Genomic DNA, 17,641 nt, shown 5'->3' on the forward strand with positions numbered 1-17,641 from the left:
CTCTGTCCCCAATTTCTTTTTAAAAATAATCTAATTGACAAGTCCCTTCTGGTCCACTGCAGCACCGGGGTTCCTGGCCTGGGGAGTCTCCGGACACCTGCAAGGATCCCCCACAGGATCCTAAGACCTCTGGTGAGTGGAACACAGCTTCTGCTCCAATCCAACCTCGCAGGACCTGAAACTGCATTTACTAGGGAAGCAGATAACCCGGCCTGATCAGGGGCACAAGTCCCTTCTGGCCCACTCCAGCACCGGGGTTCCTTGTGCGGGGAGTTTCTGGACACCCCCAAGGTCCTCACAGGACCCTCCACGGGATCTTAAGACCTCTGGTGAGTGGAACACAACTTCTGCCAGGAGGCAGGTTTGAACACCAGATATCTGGGCATGTTCTCTGCAAGAAGAGAGCTTGCCTGCAGAGAGTACTCTGACCACTGAAACTAAGGAGAGAGCTAGTCTCCCAGGTCTGCTGATAGAGGCTAACATAATCACCTGAGGAACAAGCTCTAACCAGAGACAACTATAACAACTAGCTCCAGAGATTACCAGATGGCAAAAGGCAAACATAAGAATCCTACTAACAGAAATCAAGACCACTCACCATCAACAGAATGCAGCACTCCCACCCCACCTAGTCCTGGGCACCCCAACACAACCAAAAAGCTAGACCCGGATTTAAAAGCATATCTCATGATGATGGCAGATGACATGAAGAAGGACTTCAATAATTCACTTAAAGAAATGCAGGAGAACACAGCTAAACAGGTAGAAGACCTTAAAGAGGAAACAGAAAAATCCCTTAAAGAATTGCAGGAAAACACGACCAAACAGGTGATAGGAATGAATAAAACCATCCAAGACCTAAAAAGGGAAGTAGACACAATAAAGAAAACCCAAAGTGAGGCAACGCTGGAGATAGAAACCCTAGGAAAGAAATCTGGAACCATAGATGCAAGCATCATCAACAGAATACAAGAGATGGAAGAGAGAATCTCAGGTGCAGAAGATTCCATAGAGAGCATGGGTACAACAATCAAAGAAAATGCAAAACGCAAAAGGATCCTAACTCAAAATAATCCAGGAAATACAGGACACACTGAGAAGACCAAACCTACGGATAATAGGAGTTGATGAGAATGAAGATTTTCAACATAAAGGGCCAGCAAATATCTTCACAAATTTATAGAAGAAAACTTCCCAAACTTAAAGAATGACATGCCCATGAACATATAAGAAGCTTACTGAACACCAAATAGACTAAACCAGAAAAGAAATTCCTCCTGACACATAATAATCACAACAAAAAATGCACTAAATAAAGAGAGAGTATTAAAAGCAGCAAGGGAGAAAGGTCGAGTAACATATAAAGGCAGGCCTATCAGAATTACACCAGACTTTTCACCAGAGACTATGAAAGCCAAAAGAGCCTGGACAGATGTTATACAGACACTAAGAGAACACAAATGCCAGCCCAGGCTACTATACCCGGCCAAACTCTCAATTACCATAGATGGAAAACCAAAGTATTCCACGACAAAACCAAATTCACAAAATATCTTTCCAAGAATCCAGCCCTTCAAAGGATAATAACAGAAAAAAGACAATACAAGGACGGAAATCACGCCCTAGAAAAAGCAAGAAAGTAATCCCTCAACAAACCAAAAAGAAGACAGCCACAAGAACAGAATGCCAACTCTAACAACAAAAATAACAGGAAGCAACAATTACTTTTCCTTAATATCTCTTAATATCAATGGAATCGATTCCCAAATAAAAAGACATAGACTAACAGACTGGCTACACAAGCAGGACCCAACATTCTGCTGCTTACAAGAAACCCATCTCAGGGAAAAAGACAGACACTACCTCAGAGTGAAAGGCTGGAAAACAATTTTCTAAGCAAATGGTCTGAAGAAACAAGCTAGAGTAGCCATTCTAATATCGAATAAAATCGACTTCCAACCCAAAGTTATCAAAAAAGACATGGAGGGACACTTCATACTCATCAAAGGTAAAATCCTCCAAGAGGAACTCTCAATTCTGAATATCCATGCTCCAAATGCAAGGGCAGCCACATTCATTAAAGACACTTTAGTAAAGCTCAAAGCACACATTGCACCTCACACAATAATAGTGGGAGACTTCAACACACCACTCTAATCAATAGACAGAACGTGGAAACAGAAACTAAACAGGGACACAGTGAAACTAACAGAAGTTATGAAACAAATGGACTTAACAGATATCTACAGAACATTTTATCCTAAAACAAAAGGATATATCTTCTTCTCAGCACCTCACTGAACCTTCTCCAAAATTGACGATATAATTGGTCACAAAACAGGCCTCAACAGATACAAAAATATTGAAATTGTCCCATGCATCCTATCAGACCACCATGGACTAAGGCTGATCTTTTTTTTTTTTAATTTTTTTATTACGTATTTTCCTCAGTTACATTTCCAATGCTATCCCAACAGTCCCCCATACCCTCGCCCCCACTTCCCTACCCACCCATACCCATTTTTTGGCCCTGGCATTCCTCTGTACTGGGGCATATAAAGTTTGCGTGTCCAATGGGCCTCTCTTTCCAGTGATGGCCGACTAGGCCATCTTTTGATACATATGCAGCTAGAGTCAAGAGCTCTGGGGTACTGGTTAGTTCATAATGTTGTTCCACCCATAGGGTTGCAGTTCCCTTTAGCTCCTTGGGTACTTTCTCTAGCTCCTCCATTGGGGGCCCTGTGATCCATCCAATAGCTGACTGTGAGCATCCACTTATGTGTTTGCTAGGCCCCGGCCTAGTCTCACAAGAGACAGCTATATCAGGGTCCTTCCAGCAAACGCTTGCTAGTGTATGCAATGGTGTCATCGTTTGGAGGCTAATTATGGGATGGATCCCTGGATATGGCAGTCTCTAGATGGTCCATCCTTTTGTCTCAGCTCCAAACTTTGTCTCTGTAACTCCTTCCATGGGTGATTGTTTCCAATTCTAAGAAAGGGCAAAGTGTCCACACTTTGGTCTTCGTTCTTCTTCAGTTTCATGTGTTTTGCAAATTGTATCTTATATCTCAGTATACTAAGTTTCTGGACTAATACCCACCTATCAGTGAGTACATATCATTTGAGTTCTTTTGTGATTGTGTTACCTCACTCAGGATGATGCCCTCCTGGTCCAACCATTTGCCTAGGAATTTCATAAATTAATTCTTTTTAATAGCTGAATAGTACTCCATTGTGTAAATGAACCACATTTTTTGTATATACTCCTCTGTTGAGGGGCATCTGGGTTCTTTCCAGCTTCTGGCTATTATAAAAGGCTGATCTTCAATAACAACATAAATAATGGAAAGCCAACATTCACGTGGAAACTGAACAACACTATTCTCAATGATACCTTGGTCAAGGAAGGAATAAAGAAAGAAATTAAAGATTTTTTAGAGTTTAATGAAAATGAAGCAACAACATACCCAAAACCATGGGACACAATGAAAGCATTTCTAAGAGGGAAACTCGTACCTCCGAGTGCCTCAAAAAAGAAAATGGAGAGAGCACACACTAGCAGCTTGACAACACATCTAAAAGCTCTAGAAAAAAAGGAAGAAAATTCACCCAAGAGGAATAGATGGCAGGAAATAATCAAACTCAGTGGTGAAATCAAACAGGTGGAAACAAGAAGAACTATTCAAAGAATTAACCAAACGAGGAGTTGGTTCTTTGAGAAAATCAACAAGATAGATAAACCCTTAGCTAGACTCACTAGAGGGCACTGGGACAACATCCTAATTAACAAAATCAGAAATGAAAAGGGAGACATAACAACAGATCCTGAAGAAATCCAAAACACCATCAGATCCTTCTTCAAAAGGCTATACTCAACAAAACTGGAGAACCTGGATGAAATGGACAAATTCCTAGACAGATACCAGGTACCAAAGTTAAATCAGGATCAAGTTAACAATCTAAATAGTCCCATATCCCCTAAAAAAAATAGAAGCAGTCATTAATAGTCTCCTAGCCAAAAAAAGCCCAGGACCAGATGGGTTTAGTGCAGAATTCTACCAGACCTTCAAAGAAGATCTAATTCCAGTTCTGCACAAACTATTCCACAAAATAGAAGTAGAAGGAACTCTACCCAACTCATTCTATGAAGCCACAATTACTCTGATACCTAAACCATAGAAAGATCCAACAAAGATAGAGAACTTCAAACCAATTTCCCATATAAATATCGATGCAAAAATACTCAATAAAATTCTTGCTAACTAAATCCAAGAACACATTGAAGCAATCATCCATCCTGACCAAGTAGGTTTTATTCCAGGAATGCAGGGATGGTTTAATATATGGTAATCCATCAATGTAATCCATTATATAAACAAACTCAAAGACAAAGACCACATGATCATCTCATTAGATGTGGAAAAAGCATTCGACAATGTCTGACACCCATTCATGATAAAAGTCTTGGAAAGATCAGGAATTCAAGGCCCATACCTAAACATGATAAAAGCAATCTACAACAAACCAGTAGCCAACATCAAAGTAAATGGTGAGAAGCTGGAAGCAATCCCACTAAAATCAGGGACTAGACAAGGCTACCCACTGTCTCCTTACCTCTTCAACATAGTACTTGAAGTCCTAGCCAGAGCAATTCAACAACAAAAGGAGATCAAGGGGATACAAATTGGAAAAGATGAAGTCAAAATATCACTTTTTGCAGATGATATGATAGTATATATAAGTGACCCTAAAAATTCCACCAAAGAACTCCTAAACCTGATAAACAGCTTTGGTGAAGTAGCTGGATATAAAATTAACTCAAACAAGTCAATGGCCTTTCTCTACACAAAGAATAAACAGGCTGAGAAAGAAATTAGGGAAACAACACCCTTCTCAATAGTCACAAATAATATAAAATATCTTGGCATGACTCTAACTAAGGAAGTGAAAGATCTGTATGATAAGAACTTCAAGTCTCTGAAGAAAGGAATTAAAGAAGATCTCAGAAGATGGAAAGATCTCCCATGCTCATGGATTGGCAGGATCAGCATTGTAAAAATGGCTATCCTGCCAAAAGCAATCTACAGATTCAATGCAATCCCCATCAAAATTCCAACTCAATTCTTCAACGAATTAGAAAGAGCAATCTGCAAATTCATCTGGAATAACAAAAAAACCTAGGATAGCAAAAACTCTTCTCAAGGATAAAAGAACCTCTGGTGGAATTACCATGCCTGACTTAAAACTGTACTACAGAGCAATTGTGATAAAAACTGCATGGCACTGGTATAGTGACAGACTAGTAGACCAATGGAATAGAATTGAAGACCCAGAAATGAACCCATACACCTATGGTCACTTGATCTTCGACAAGGGAGCTAAAACCATCAAGTGGAAGAAAGACAGCATTTTCAACAAATGGTGCTGGCACAACTGGTTGTTATCATGTAGAAGAATGCAAATCGATCCATTCCTATCTCCTTGTACTAAGGTCAAATCTAAGTGGATTAAGGAACTTCACATAAAACCAGAGACACTGAAACTTATAGAGGAGATGTGGGGAAAAGCCTCGAAGATATGGGCACAGGGGAAAAATTCCTGAATAGAACAGCAATGGCTTGTGCTGTAAGATCGAGAATTGACAAATGGGACCTCATGAAACTGCAAAGCTTCTGTAAGGCAAAAGACACTGTCAATAAGACAAAAAGGCCACCAACAGATTGGGAAAGGATCTTTACCTATCCTAAATCAGATAGAGGACTAATATCCAATATATATAAAGAACTCAAGAAGGTGGACTCCAGAAAATCAAATAACCCCATTAAAAAATGGGGCTCAGAGCTAAACAAAGAATTCTCACCTGAGGAATAACGAATGGCTGAGAAGCTCCTTAAAAAATGTTCAACATCCTTAATCATCCGAGAAATGCAATTCAAAACAACCCTGAGATTCTATCTCACACCAGTCAGAATGCCTAAGATCAAAGATTCAGGTGACAGCAGATGCTGGAGAGGATGTGGATTAAGAGGAACACTCCTCCATTTTTGGTGGGATTGCAAGCTTGTACAACCACTCTGGAAATCAGCCTGGTGGTTCCTCAGAAAATTGGACATAGTACTACTGGAGGATCCAGCAATACCTCTCCTGGGTATATATCCAGAAGATGTCCCAATCAGTAAGAAGGACACATGCTCCACTATGTTCATAGCAGCCTTATTCATAATAGCCAGAAATGGAAAGAACCCAGATGCCCCTCAACAGAGGGATGGATACAAAAAATGTGGTACATTTACACAATGGAGTACTACTGAGCTATTAAAAAAGAATTAATTTATGAAATTCCTAGGCAAATGGTTGGATCTGGAGGGCATCATCCTGAGTGAGGTAACACAATCACAAAAGAACTCAAATGATATGTACTCACTGATAAGTGGGTATTAGCCCAGAAACTTAGTATACTGAGATATAAGATACAATTTGCAAAACACATGAAACTGAAGAAGAACGAAGACCAAAGTGTGGACACTTTGCCCTTTCTTAGAATTGGAAACAATCACCCATGGAAGGAGTTACAGAGACAAAGTTTGGAGCTGAGACAAAAGAATGGACCATCTAGAGACTGCCATATCCAGGGATCCATCCCATAATCAGTTTCCAAATGCTGACACCATTGCATACACTAGCAAGCATTTGCTGAAAGGACCCTGATATATCTGTCTCTTGTGAGACTAGGCTGGGGCCTAGCAAACACATAAGTGGATGCTCACAGTCAGCTATTGGATGGATCACAGGGCCCCCAATGGAGGAGCTAGAGAAAGTATCCAAGAAGCTAAAGAGATCTGCAACCCTGTAGGTGCAACAACATTATGAACTAACCAGTACTCCAGAGCTCTTGACTCTAGCTGCATATGTATCAAAAGATGGCCTAGTCGGCCATCACTGGAAAGAGAGGCCCATTGGACACGCAAACTTTATATGCCCCAGTACAGGGGAACGCCAGGGCCAGAAAGTGGAAATGGGTGGTTAGGGAAGTGTGGGGGAGGGTATGGAGGACTTTTGGGATAGCATTGGAAATGTAACTGAGAAAAATACGTAATAAAAATATATATTTAAAAAAAGAAAAAAATAATCTAATTGTTGTTACTCACATATGTGCAGGAGTGGGGCTATCCACAGAAGCATGAGCAATCTACTACTGAGTATTTCGCTGAAAGTTATTGGGAGTGAGATGGAGTTTGGGAGAATGGAACAACTGAGTGTTTTGTGAAGTTCTAGAATGTACACATGGTCTTACGTTCTCATCCCTGAATCATGATACAGTGCACCTGGGCTGGTTCCACTCCCTATTAGCAGCATTCTTCAGGAGTTATCCTATGGCTCTGACATCTCAAAAATCTTGGAGTCTCCAAAGCAGCTCCTAATGTTACAGCTTCTTGTCTCAATGTCTGGGATCCACACATGATCTTCTGGGCTCCTCTAAGGGGCTGGCATTACTTTTCCAGCTCTGCCCTCTGTAGCACTCTAAGCTAGGTTGATCCACTCCACTGCTGATGCTCTTCTTGGTGATCATCCCATGGTACTGGCATCTCCAATATGCTGCTGTCTTCTCCTGCAACCAGGCTTCATCAATAGCCTCTCATAGGCTCTCTTCATGGTGCCAAGCCTTAATGCCTTAGCATGATCTCTTCAGTCCTGGGCCATCAACTGCAACTGAGGCTGCACCTTCACCAATGGTCTTCCATGTCCTCTCACAGTGCCGAGCCTCAGCTGCTCTTCATGGCCCCTTCCTGCCTTCAAACCCAGTACCACCTGGGTAACTCTTATACCTTACTAAGTGTAGAATCCAAAATAAGTTCAAGACCACCTAGCTCCTTCCCCTCTGAAGGGACTTTCAGAAACATAGCAGTCAAAATGACTGAGTCTATAGCTGCCAAACCAAAATGAACTATTCTCAGAAAAATAACCATAACAAGATTAGCAGTTCCCAGAGAAATACCCCCTACCCTGCCTCACACTAAATTCTGAGAAAAACCACAAACCGCCCTGACCTTGCTAGAATTCCCTGTGACATTAATATCTATGACATTAATAGCTGACCCATAAGTTCAAAATGTACTGCTGCTTTGCTGATAACCCACCATAAGGGCAGGCAGAGTGAGTCACTAGCCCAAAGGGTTACATTGTCACCCTGTACAAACCAACCAATGCCTGAAAGGGTTACTTGCTACACCTATGAGAATAAGCCAGCAAGCCTTGTTGCCTAAATCTGCCCCTTACAAGCTATAAAAAGTATATTCTTTCTTTGTTCTGGGTCTCTCCTCTTGACTGCGTGCTATGTGGGGTTCCCCAATGTGTGGGAGCAATAAAAAAATCCTCTCGCAGTGTGCAGCAATGGCGATTTCTGTGGTCTTTGTGAGTGAGGGTCTTTTGACGGACTCCAGCACAAGTTCAACTGCAGTGTGAGGTACAACCTTGGCTATCTCTGGACTCTTGTGCTCTCAAAAAAACACAAGAAGAAGATTTTACCTCAGAGATGCTGGTTTCTTGTTAATCACCAGTCATTTCTTAGCTCCAGCTAACCAGTATCAATTGTCCCAGTAGTATCCTTCTCCTCTTGACAATAAAGCCAGAACCAAATGGCCAAAGCCACTGAGTTCTCCTGTGTCCTGGGGTTGGAACTTGGCCCCTTGTTATATTACATTATCACCAGCTTTCTGAGTTCAAGCTCCTCTACTGCCTAAGCTTAGCTGTCCTGGAACTTGCTCTGGAGACTGACTTTGTACTCAGAGATGTGCATGCCTGTCTCGTGGAATTAAAGGTGTGTACCACCCCACCTGAGCTTAAGCTTTTCTTCATCTAGAACTTTCTCTAACCAAGGCTGGCCTTGAACTCAGAGATCTGCCTGACTTTATCTCCTGGGATTAAAGATGAGTACCACCATGCTTGGATCTAAATTTAGCTGAGTAGGATCTTGCCCCAAAATCCCACTCTCTTAATCTGCTATCTCCTAGAACACAGGATTAGGCTCCATTTCATTTCCTGGTGCCCCTTTAATACTCGGACCATATTTTTTATATTTTTCCTTTCTTAACTTGCTACGATTGTTTAAAATGCTCTTCATAAGACTTAGCCAAAGAACAAAGTCTATGATGGGCATTTCTGAGACTTTCTTTATTAATGTAATTAATCTGAGTCTCTTCACCTTAGCCTCAGGCAGACTCTTCAGACACGGGCACAAAGTAGCCCATGTTCTTCATCAAAATATCACAAAAATAGTCTCTAGGCCACATATTGAAATTCTCCACTGAAACCTCTTGGGCCAAGTCCACACAATTTAAATTACTCTCAGTAACCAAGTCTTCCATATTCCTACTAGGATATCCCATTAAGCCCCATTTAAATCATTCCAGTGCTTTCCAAATCCAAAGCCCCAAAATCTACATTCTTGCAGACAAAAGCATGGTCAGGCCTATCTCAACAATACCCCAACCCCTGGTACCAACATCTGTTTTAGTTAGGGTCTTATTGCTTGAACAGACACCATGACCAAGGCAACCCTTGGAAGGACAGCATTTAATTGGGGCTGGTGCACAGGATCAGAAGTTCAATCCATAATCATCAAGGCAGGAACATGGCAGCATCCAGGCAGGCATGGTACAGGCAGAGCTGAGAGTTCAATGCCTTCGTCTGAAGGTTGGTAGTGGAAGACTGAGTTCCAGGCAGCTAGGAGTAGAGTCTGAAAGCCCATGCTCATAGTGATACACCTACTCCAACAAGGCCACACCTACTCCAGCAAGGCCACAACTCCAAATAGTGACACTCCCTGGGCCAAGGATATACAAACCATCACAGTTACCCAGCGGGAGACTGATGTATTTCACTGGTTTAGCTCTGTCATTCCTATATGTGACATTTTCAAATTACAGTTAATGAAGGGGTGCTTTGACTATAAAAATAGAAATGCTCACCACAAGTATACCCTCTGGCTTTCCCTATAACACCAACTTTGTCAATCTGAATTTCTAAAAATGTTTTATTTTGAGCACAAAGTATGATGAGATACACAGCCTGACCTCAGTGTGTGGGACATGGACACAAGGAGAACAATGAGTTTAAGGTCAGCTTGGACTGACATAGTGAGATACTCAAAAAAAAAAAAAAACAATTCAAATTGAAAAGCAAAGATAAAGGTGAGGGTTAGCTAGCTTTTCCTTGCAAGACTGACTTTGCCAGCCATAAGATCCCTGTTGCAACAAAGAATTCATTCAACTCTGAGGAAGAGCATAAATGCAGTAAGAATGATTCAGTGGTGTCTGTCTATCTTCCTGTCGGATTTCAGCTCATGGAGAGCCTATGAGCAGATTAATGTGTTCAGTCTTTCTCCTTCTGTTAGTTGCAAGAAGCACAGCATCCAGAGACAGAGGCTGGACATGGTGACAGCATGACGAAGGGACACCTGCAAAAGTACGATTTAAAGCAGTACATAGGAGTCTACTTGAATAGTTATAATAACAACAAGCCACCACGCAAACACAATGATATGTGTATCTGTTTAGAACTCTACAAATGTCTCCCATGAATTATTTGCAATGTGTACTTAGGATTTTGGAAGCAGCTCAGAGGTAAGGGATGTGAATTGCTTAAGGTTGACACCCTGGGGTTCAGTCTCCAACAAAACCAAGAAAGAACTAATGTCTAGTTGTTCACACCCCATTCTTCATATTAACCACCGGACCGAGATGTAAATGAGATTCATTTACCAAATCACCTACTTTCCAGACATTTCATCTGAAATATATATCATCAGATTCAGATTCAAATGTCTCTTTTTTGTCTAATTTTATAATTAATCTCAGAGTAATTAATGGAAATATACCTACCTTTTAGGGTTGAACATGAAGTTTTCAAGTTAGTAGAAACCATCAAAAAGCAATCAGAGACCATAGAACAGCTTGAGAGAAAACTAGCAAATGAAGATAAGATATTGACAGGAACTGGGCATCTGGTAAGCCAGCATTTTATTCATTCCTATCACACTGAAGTGGAGAGTTTCTTTCTCTAGTCATTGAATGTAGGAATATTGTAGGCACCAATAGAATTCTTATGGATAAAGATGTTTATATTACAACCACTAGTGCCAGTCTTCTCCATTATAAAGAAGCTGACAAAACCCATATAATTAGCTATGCTGATAGTAATATGCTAACAGAAAAGACTGTAGTTGTTTTCAGCCAAAGTCTTAAGATATCCTGTGTTTCACTCTCTTCATTCAATGATAAACACTTTGATTTTTACATTTCTTTTTCCATTCTGACAAATATGGGCTGGATATTGCTGTGCAGAAGCCTGTTTGAGTGTTATTATGTTTCGCAAATCTACCAAGAAATTTAACCCTCGGTACATTTCTCAATTTATCATGGGATCTGAACTGTCAGTGAGTCTGGAGAATTAATTATATCGACTGTGGAGACTTAATGGTAGTAATCACCATTCAGCATTGTTTCCAAAGAAATGTATTTTTCTTTTTGGAATCTTAAAAGAGTAATTAATAGTTGTTGAAATGGAGATTCAGCTGCTATGTCAAGCAGGGCTATATTAGAAAACAGACTTCCTAGTGCTACAGATTCAGAGAACATTTTTTGTTTCTTTGTTTAAATTCACTTTGTTTATTAGCTTTCAAGGACCTTAGAGTCCAACCTTGTCAAGGATTGGTGTATATAATTCTTGGATGTTAATTCATAAATGTCTATTGAAAGTACCCAACTGTTAATACAGAATGCAGTCTTTTATGTATTTGTTTATGGGAATGGACACCACAATACTCTACTGCGGAGTGTTCAGTGCAGTAGGGTCATTGCATCCATGAGTTGGTTTCCTTACATGTGCTAGCTAGATTAAGCAGCAGCTCTGTTAAACAGTCTCCTCTCAGATGAGGTAAGGCCTTTGCTGGCTGAGCTTTCTTATGGCTACAGAAGCTCGATTAATTGGAATAGAGTCATTGGGACTTGCAAGTCTTACAGGCAAGCTGTGTGCTATGTAAAAGCATTGTGGCTTGACTTGCTGCTTTTCCCATATAACCATGTGTAAGACAAAGAAGGGGAGTTGTGCTCAAGTTCCTCAGCCTTGTGGTTTAACCCTGACTGTACTAAAGATCACTTTATCATCCTGCTTTATTCACTTATCATAGAAAGGAAAATGTATAATTATATACTGATTAATAAATATCCAAATCTCTTTCAGACTTAGCAGCTGAAATCAATGCATATACACATACAATAATCAATCAATTTTTTATAATTTAGATTAAATGCAGTAAACAAGAATGGTAAATGCTTTACAGTCTACCATTTCCATACATTTCAACTTCCAGATAAATTATTGGCTAGAACTACAGAAACATAATGCACTGTTATTTATATTATGACTATTTAATAGTATCTCTTTTCAAAACTTTGTAATTTTTTTCAGACACAAGCAGGACGAGATTTCTTTAATGCTTTCAGAGAAATGTATACTACTTCAGTAATGAGCCAGTTGGAACTCAGAATTCAACATCTGGAAAGGGAATTCTCTGAAATGAAGACCCGAACATGGGAGAATGGTGTGGTGCTGGAAAACTATGTCAAACTTCATCAGTCACATAAGTTGATGGAGTGAGTAAAACCCAAGAGTCATATAGAATATTAATTCAGCTCCTTAATCATCTCTCACAAAAGTGCATTTTAACAAAATAGTATCATGGATATAAACGCTAACTAGAAAAATATAATCATGGAAAACACTGATGACAAATGAGCTTCAGGAAGCAAACAAAGAAGGGCATGTCCCCTTTATTGGCATATGTACTCATGTGCTTGCTCTTAGTAGTCTCATATTTATCTTGGTTTCTTAGAAGTTTTTTTCACTAAGTTTGTTGATGATTTCTCATTAATACACCTATACTCCTACAAATTTGCTAGCCTATACTCCCCAAAATATAAATATTGAACACTTGAATATTTTCTAGCATACAGTAGCGTAAAGTCAGAGTGTGAAGGACAACTGGCATGTCTCCTCTGGGTATCATATCACACTAGGCAACTTGCCTTGATTCTGATCCTGAGCATTTCCACTAGAGAAAACCTAGACCCAAACAGTTCTTTTAAACATTTTTATTTTTCACAAAGGCACACTCAAATCATAGGAAAATATTAACATGGCATGAAGTAGAGGGTATTTCACATGTACTTCCAAATAATTCTTTCTTCGATATGTGATGCTTTACAGGAGGCAAACAAACCAAGTTCTGTGTCTAATGAGTTGATTGGGGGGGTGGGAGCAATGAGATACTATTTGCCTTCTCACTCTTTACAGGACTGAATCGAAGATGAAGGAGGTCATGTCCCAGTTTGCCATGCTGACTCAGCACAACACTGCATTACTAAACTTGCTGAGCTCTGTGTTTGCCTCTGAGTGTCCCTGCAAGGGACGATCGAAAAGCCTCTTTACCCAAGAGAACATGCTGACTTCCACTTCAGGCCCACAGCCCGCAAATCAGTCCATAATAGCCCACCTGGATGCGGTTAGTTGTATTATTAAATATTTTTCCCCTCTCTGGGTAATATAGTCTGAGCTACTGATGTGCAAACTAGTGAATTGTTTAGTTTTTAAAAGATTTTAAATTTTTCATTTTTAATTATTTAGGGTTTTGCGGGGCAGCGGGCAGCAAGCATGTTGATGACAGAGGACAACTTGGGGAAGCCCCTTATCTCTTTCAAAAGTGTTCCCTAGGGAGTAAGACTAGGTTGGGCAGTCTTGGCCAAACACACTCTTATCTGCAGAGCCATAACCCTGGCTGTGTTTAGAGTTTCTGAAGTGTTGAAAAGGCACACTCCTGTGTGAATGCATGCACATAAAACACAGTCAGGAGCAGGCATTGCCTAAAAGTGGAATGTTTCTAGGACTAGCATGAAATGCAGCCACAACCAGAAAAACCATTATTAACAAGCACAAATTAAAAAGAGATGTGTTTTGTTGTATAAATTTCAGCAGTATAAAAGAATGAAAATGTCAACTAATCTGAATTGTTTTAGGGAAAGCCCTCTGCTTGCATTTGTGTGCTTGATTCCCAACATTTAGAGAATCATTTACCATGATTTACAACATTTAGAGAATTCGCCTAGATTCCTAAACCTGTGAGAAAGAGGTGAGGTCCCAGACAGAGCAAGTTCTGTATTTTTAAAAGCTAACTTCCCACCTTTTCAAAGCCTGCGGATGACAATGAAGATTTCAATAAAGCACTCACCAAGTCGATTCTGTCTCCACAATCTGAGCTGCATCAAAAAAAGGAGAAATGTCTGGAATCAGCTGAAGAGAAAACTCTGTAAGACTTTAGCATTTCATAGCTGTTTAAGCATTCATTCTTTACCCTGTGCGTGTATGAAAAGCAAAATAAGAATCCATTTTGTATTTGCATTTTCTTACCTGAATTCTCGTGGCTTAAAATTTATCTCAGAAGTTCTAAACAACAACCTTAAACCATTTGTGCAAGGCTACATTCCTCTGTAATAATGTTGAAACAATAGCAGTCAAGTCTTTCATATTCAGCTACACTCTTCATCAACCCTACAGTTTGGTTCTGAAAGTGTTTTCTTCTTTTCCTTCAGCTAACACTTCAATATAAAATCTCTCTTCAGTGCTGGCTTTTAACCACATCAAAAGTCTCTTGAATCTGCTTATATCCCCTTGCTCTGTTTGTCAGATACAACATAAACCAGTCAGATACATTCCATCTTCTAGGTGTCTTCCATATGCACCTAATACATGCATGTCTGTCTGTGTGTCCCTTTGTCTGCATGTATACATATGTTTGTATTCATTTGTCTGGGGTATGTGAGCTAAGGCTTTTTCCTGCATTCTGGATCTTTCTCTTAAATGAAGTGAGAGACGTTTGCTATGAAGAAGCTGTAGTCTATGTTCTTCTTTTCCTTTGTCTGAACAAAACCTGGTGAAGTCAGAAAATTGCTGGGCGTGTAGACATCCCTAGTGACCTGCTGCAGCATTTGGCTATCCTTGAAGAAAGTGTGGGAAACTGTTCAGAGCTCTTCAAAGGGAAACAGATGCAGTTCAAATATCTTCCCCAACCCACTTCTGGGATGGTGGCTGAATAAGACACTAATCTACAAGTACAGCAGCATACCATTAAGAGTCACTTTATCACTATTTAAAAAAAAAATAGTGTTTTGTTTCACCAGGTGGGGTACAAAGGAAGCATGTAGCTGCTATGGGACATCCAAGAGACATTAACCTGCCACCTCAGTTAAGGACAGTTATGATTGTTCTATGAAACATTCTTTTGGGGAAAATACAGATCTCATTGACACTGTCTGTGGCTTCATCTTGAAGTGATGACTAAATTCAAGTTCTAAAGGGCTTATAACTCTCCTTAGTGTACAAATACTAAACTTTCTATGTGATTTTTTTACTTGGTTTTCAAAGCATACTTTACCCAGAAGAAAACAACCATGGTGGGTACAGAATGAGTCCCACATACCTACACTCTTACTCATACCTTGGCATCAGGACGGCATGGATTTGAGGAAACCTGGCAGAAACCCAAATCCATGCACTTTACTTTTTGTCATGTCTCCAATCAAATACCTGATAAAAGCAACTTAAGGGAGGAAGATTTTATTCTACAACATGATTTGAAACAATAGTGCCAATCTTGGTAGAGAAGGCATGGCAGAGGGTAATACCTTCCGTCACAGCACTAGCTTGCTTCCCCATGTTGTTCACATCTCCACAGACTAGGAAGCAGAAAGACCCAGAAGAGGCATCAGGGTAGAATCCAATCACACTCCCCGCAAGAGCCTGTTTGTCAAGCCAATTCCCATGTCCACAAGGACTATAGTACTTTAATCAGTAGCACCAGATTCTGACCAAGTCTTCATTCTCAAATCTACAGACACATAACACTTTCCAAACTACAACACTATGTATATTCTAGTCCTTTGTACAAACAATATACTATTTACATATTACATAGTCATGCTTATCAATAACTTTATCATCTCTTGGTTACTTTTCTCTTTCCTCTCTATCTATCTATCTGTCTCTGTGTCTCTCTGTCTCTCTCTTTTGCACGCATGTTCTCTGTGTCTCTCGTTGTCTCTGTCTCTCTGCCCCCCTCTCCCCACCCCTTTGTGTGCTGTCTGGCTGTGGGTCTCTAGATCTGTTCATATCTGTTGCAGGAGGAGCTGTCTCTGATGGTGGCTGAATAAGGCACTGATCTATGAGTATAGCAGAATACCATTAAGAATTATTTTATCCCTATTTTTTTAAAAGACCAATAATATTTGGTTTCACCCTAGGTCTCTGGGCTATCTAGTTTCTAGGTCTTGGTGACCAAAGTAGTGATGGTTATAGGTTTCATCTTACGGAGTTGACCTTAAGTCAATTTTATTGGTTGGTTACTTCTACAAACTCTGTGCCACTATTGCCCTAGTATATTTGCAGGTAGGGGGCATCATTGGAGATTAAAGGTTATATGACTGAGTTGGTATTTATGTTTATCTTTTGTTAACCTGCCAAGTATCTTTCCATACCAAGACTAGAGCACAGGCATGAAGTTTTGTACATGAATAATCTCTCAATCTCAATCTCTTCAAGTTCAAAGAGTTGCGTGGCTGTTATCTGCAGCAATTGGATCTTGCTATCAGTCAGTGGAGAGAATCCATAGTTCTATATATAATTCATGTTTTAAGCAGAATTCATGGTACTATATTGTTTAGTGAATAAAGAATAGAAATAAGATCTGACTCAGTACATATTTGGTATTTTCCAATATTTCCACGAAGACCTCGTTGATTCCATGGATATAAATGAGCAGAAAAGGAAGGCTGACAATAGATAGATATACATATATAGAAATAAGATAGATACAGATAGAGAGATATATAAATGTAGATATAGATACATATAAAGATAGACATATAGTGAGATACAAATAGATGACAAATAGATGATAGATGACAGAAGATACATAGATAGGTAGATAGATAGATAGATAGATAGATAGATAGATAGATAGATAGATAGATAGACAGACAGACAGATAATGTGGATAAAAACATTTGTATTATTCGTGTGTGTGTATGTGTGTGTGTGTGTGTGTGTGTGTGTGTGTGTGTATGTTCATGGTAGGAAAACAATGCCATGATGCTAGTTTTCATCTTTCCCTTTCCCTTTTTGTGGATTCTGGGGACTGAATTCAGTTCATGAGACTTATACAAAAAGTTCCATATCTACTGATTCATCATTTGGCCCCAGTGTGAGCTATTTACATGCTGTGAGTGTCTTAAGACATTCCTTTATGCCTGGAAAATACTGACGTGGATGCTCACAGTCATCTATAGGATGGAACACAGGGTCCCCAGTGGAGGAGCTAGAGAAAGTACCCAAGAGCTAAAGGGGTCTGCAACCCTATAAGTGGAACAACAATATGAACTAATCAGTACCCCCAGAGATTGTGTCTCTAGCTGTGTATGTAGCAGAAGATGGCCTAGTCGGCCATCATTGGGAAGAGAGGCCCCTTGGTCTTTCAAACTTTATATGCCCCAGTACAGGGGAAGACCAGGGCCAAGAAGTGGGAGTGAGTGTG

The 17,641-nt window shown here is 40.0% G+C and overlaps 1 protein-coding gene across 5 annotated transcripts in view; it reads left to right on the top strand.

The window, feature by feature from the left end:
• 4932414N04Rik (RIKEN cDNA 4932414N04 gene) overlaps window positions 1–17,641 on the top strand; it is a 91,742-nt gene that overhangs the window by 61,807 nt on the left and 12,294 nt on the right. For all 5 annotated transcript variants that reach the window (XM_006500335.3, XM_017319307.2, NM_183113.3 and 2 more), the window contains 5 exons: window positions 10,394–10,464; window positions 10,888–11,005; window positions 12,469–12,653; window positions 13,354–13,561; window positions 14,247–14,362. In XM_006500335.3, coding sequence (XP_006500398.1) covers window positions 10,394–10,464; window positions 10,888–11,005; window positions 12,469–12,653; window positions 13,354–13,561; window positions 14,247–14,362 — 698 coding nt within the window. The remainder of the gene's footprint in view (window positions 1–10,393; window positions 10,465–10,887; window positions 11,006–12,468; window positions 12,654–13,353; window positions 13,562–14,246; window positions 14,363–17,641) is intronic.

Source organism: Mus musculus, chromosome 2, assembly GCF_000001635.26.
Source record: "Mus musculus strain C57BL/6J chromosome 2, GRCm38.p6 C57BL/6J".
NCBI classification, from domain to species: Eukaryota; Metazoa; Chordata; class Mammalia; order Rodentia; family Muridae; genus Mus; species Mus musculus.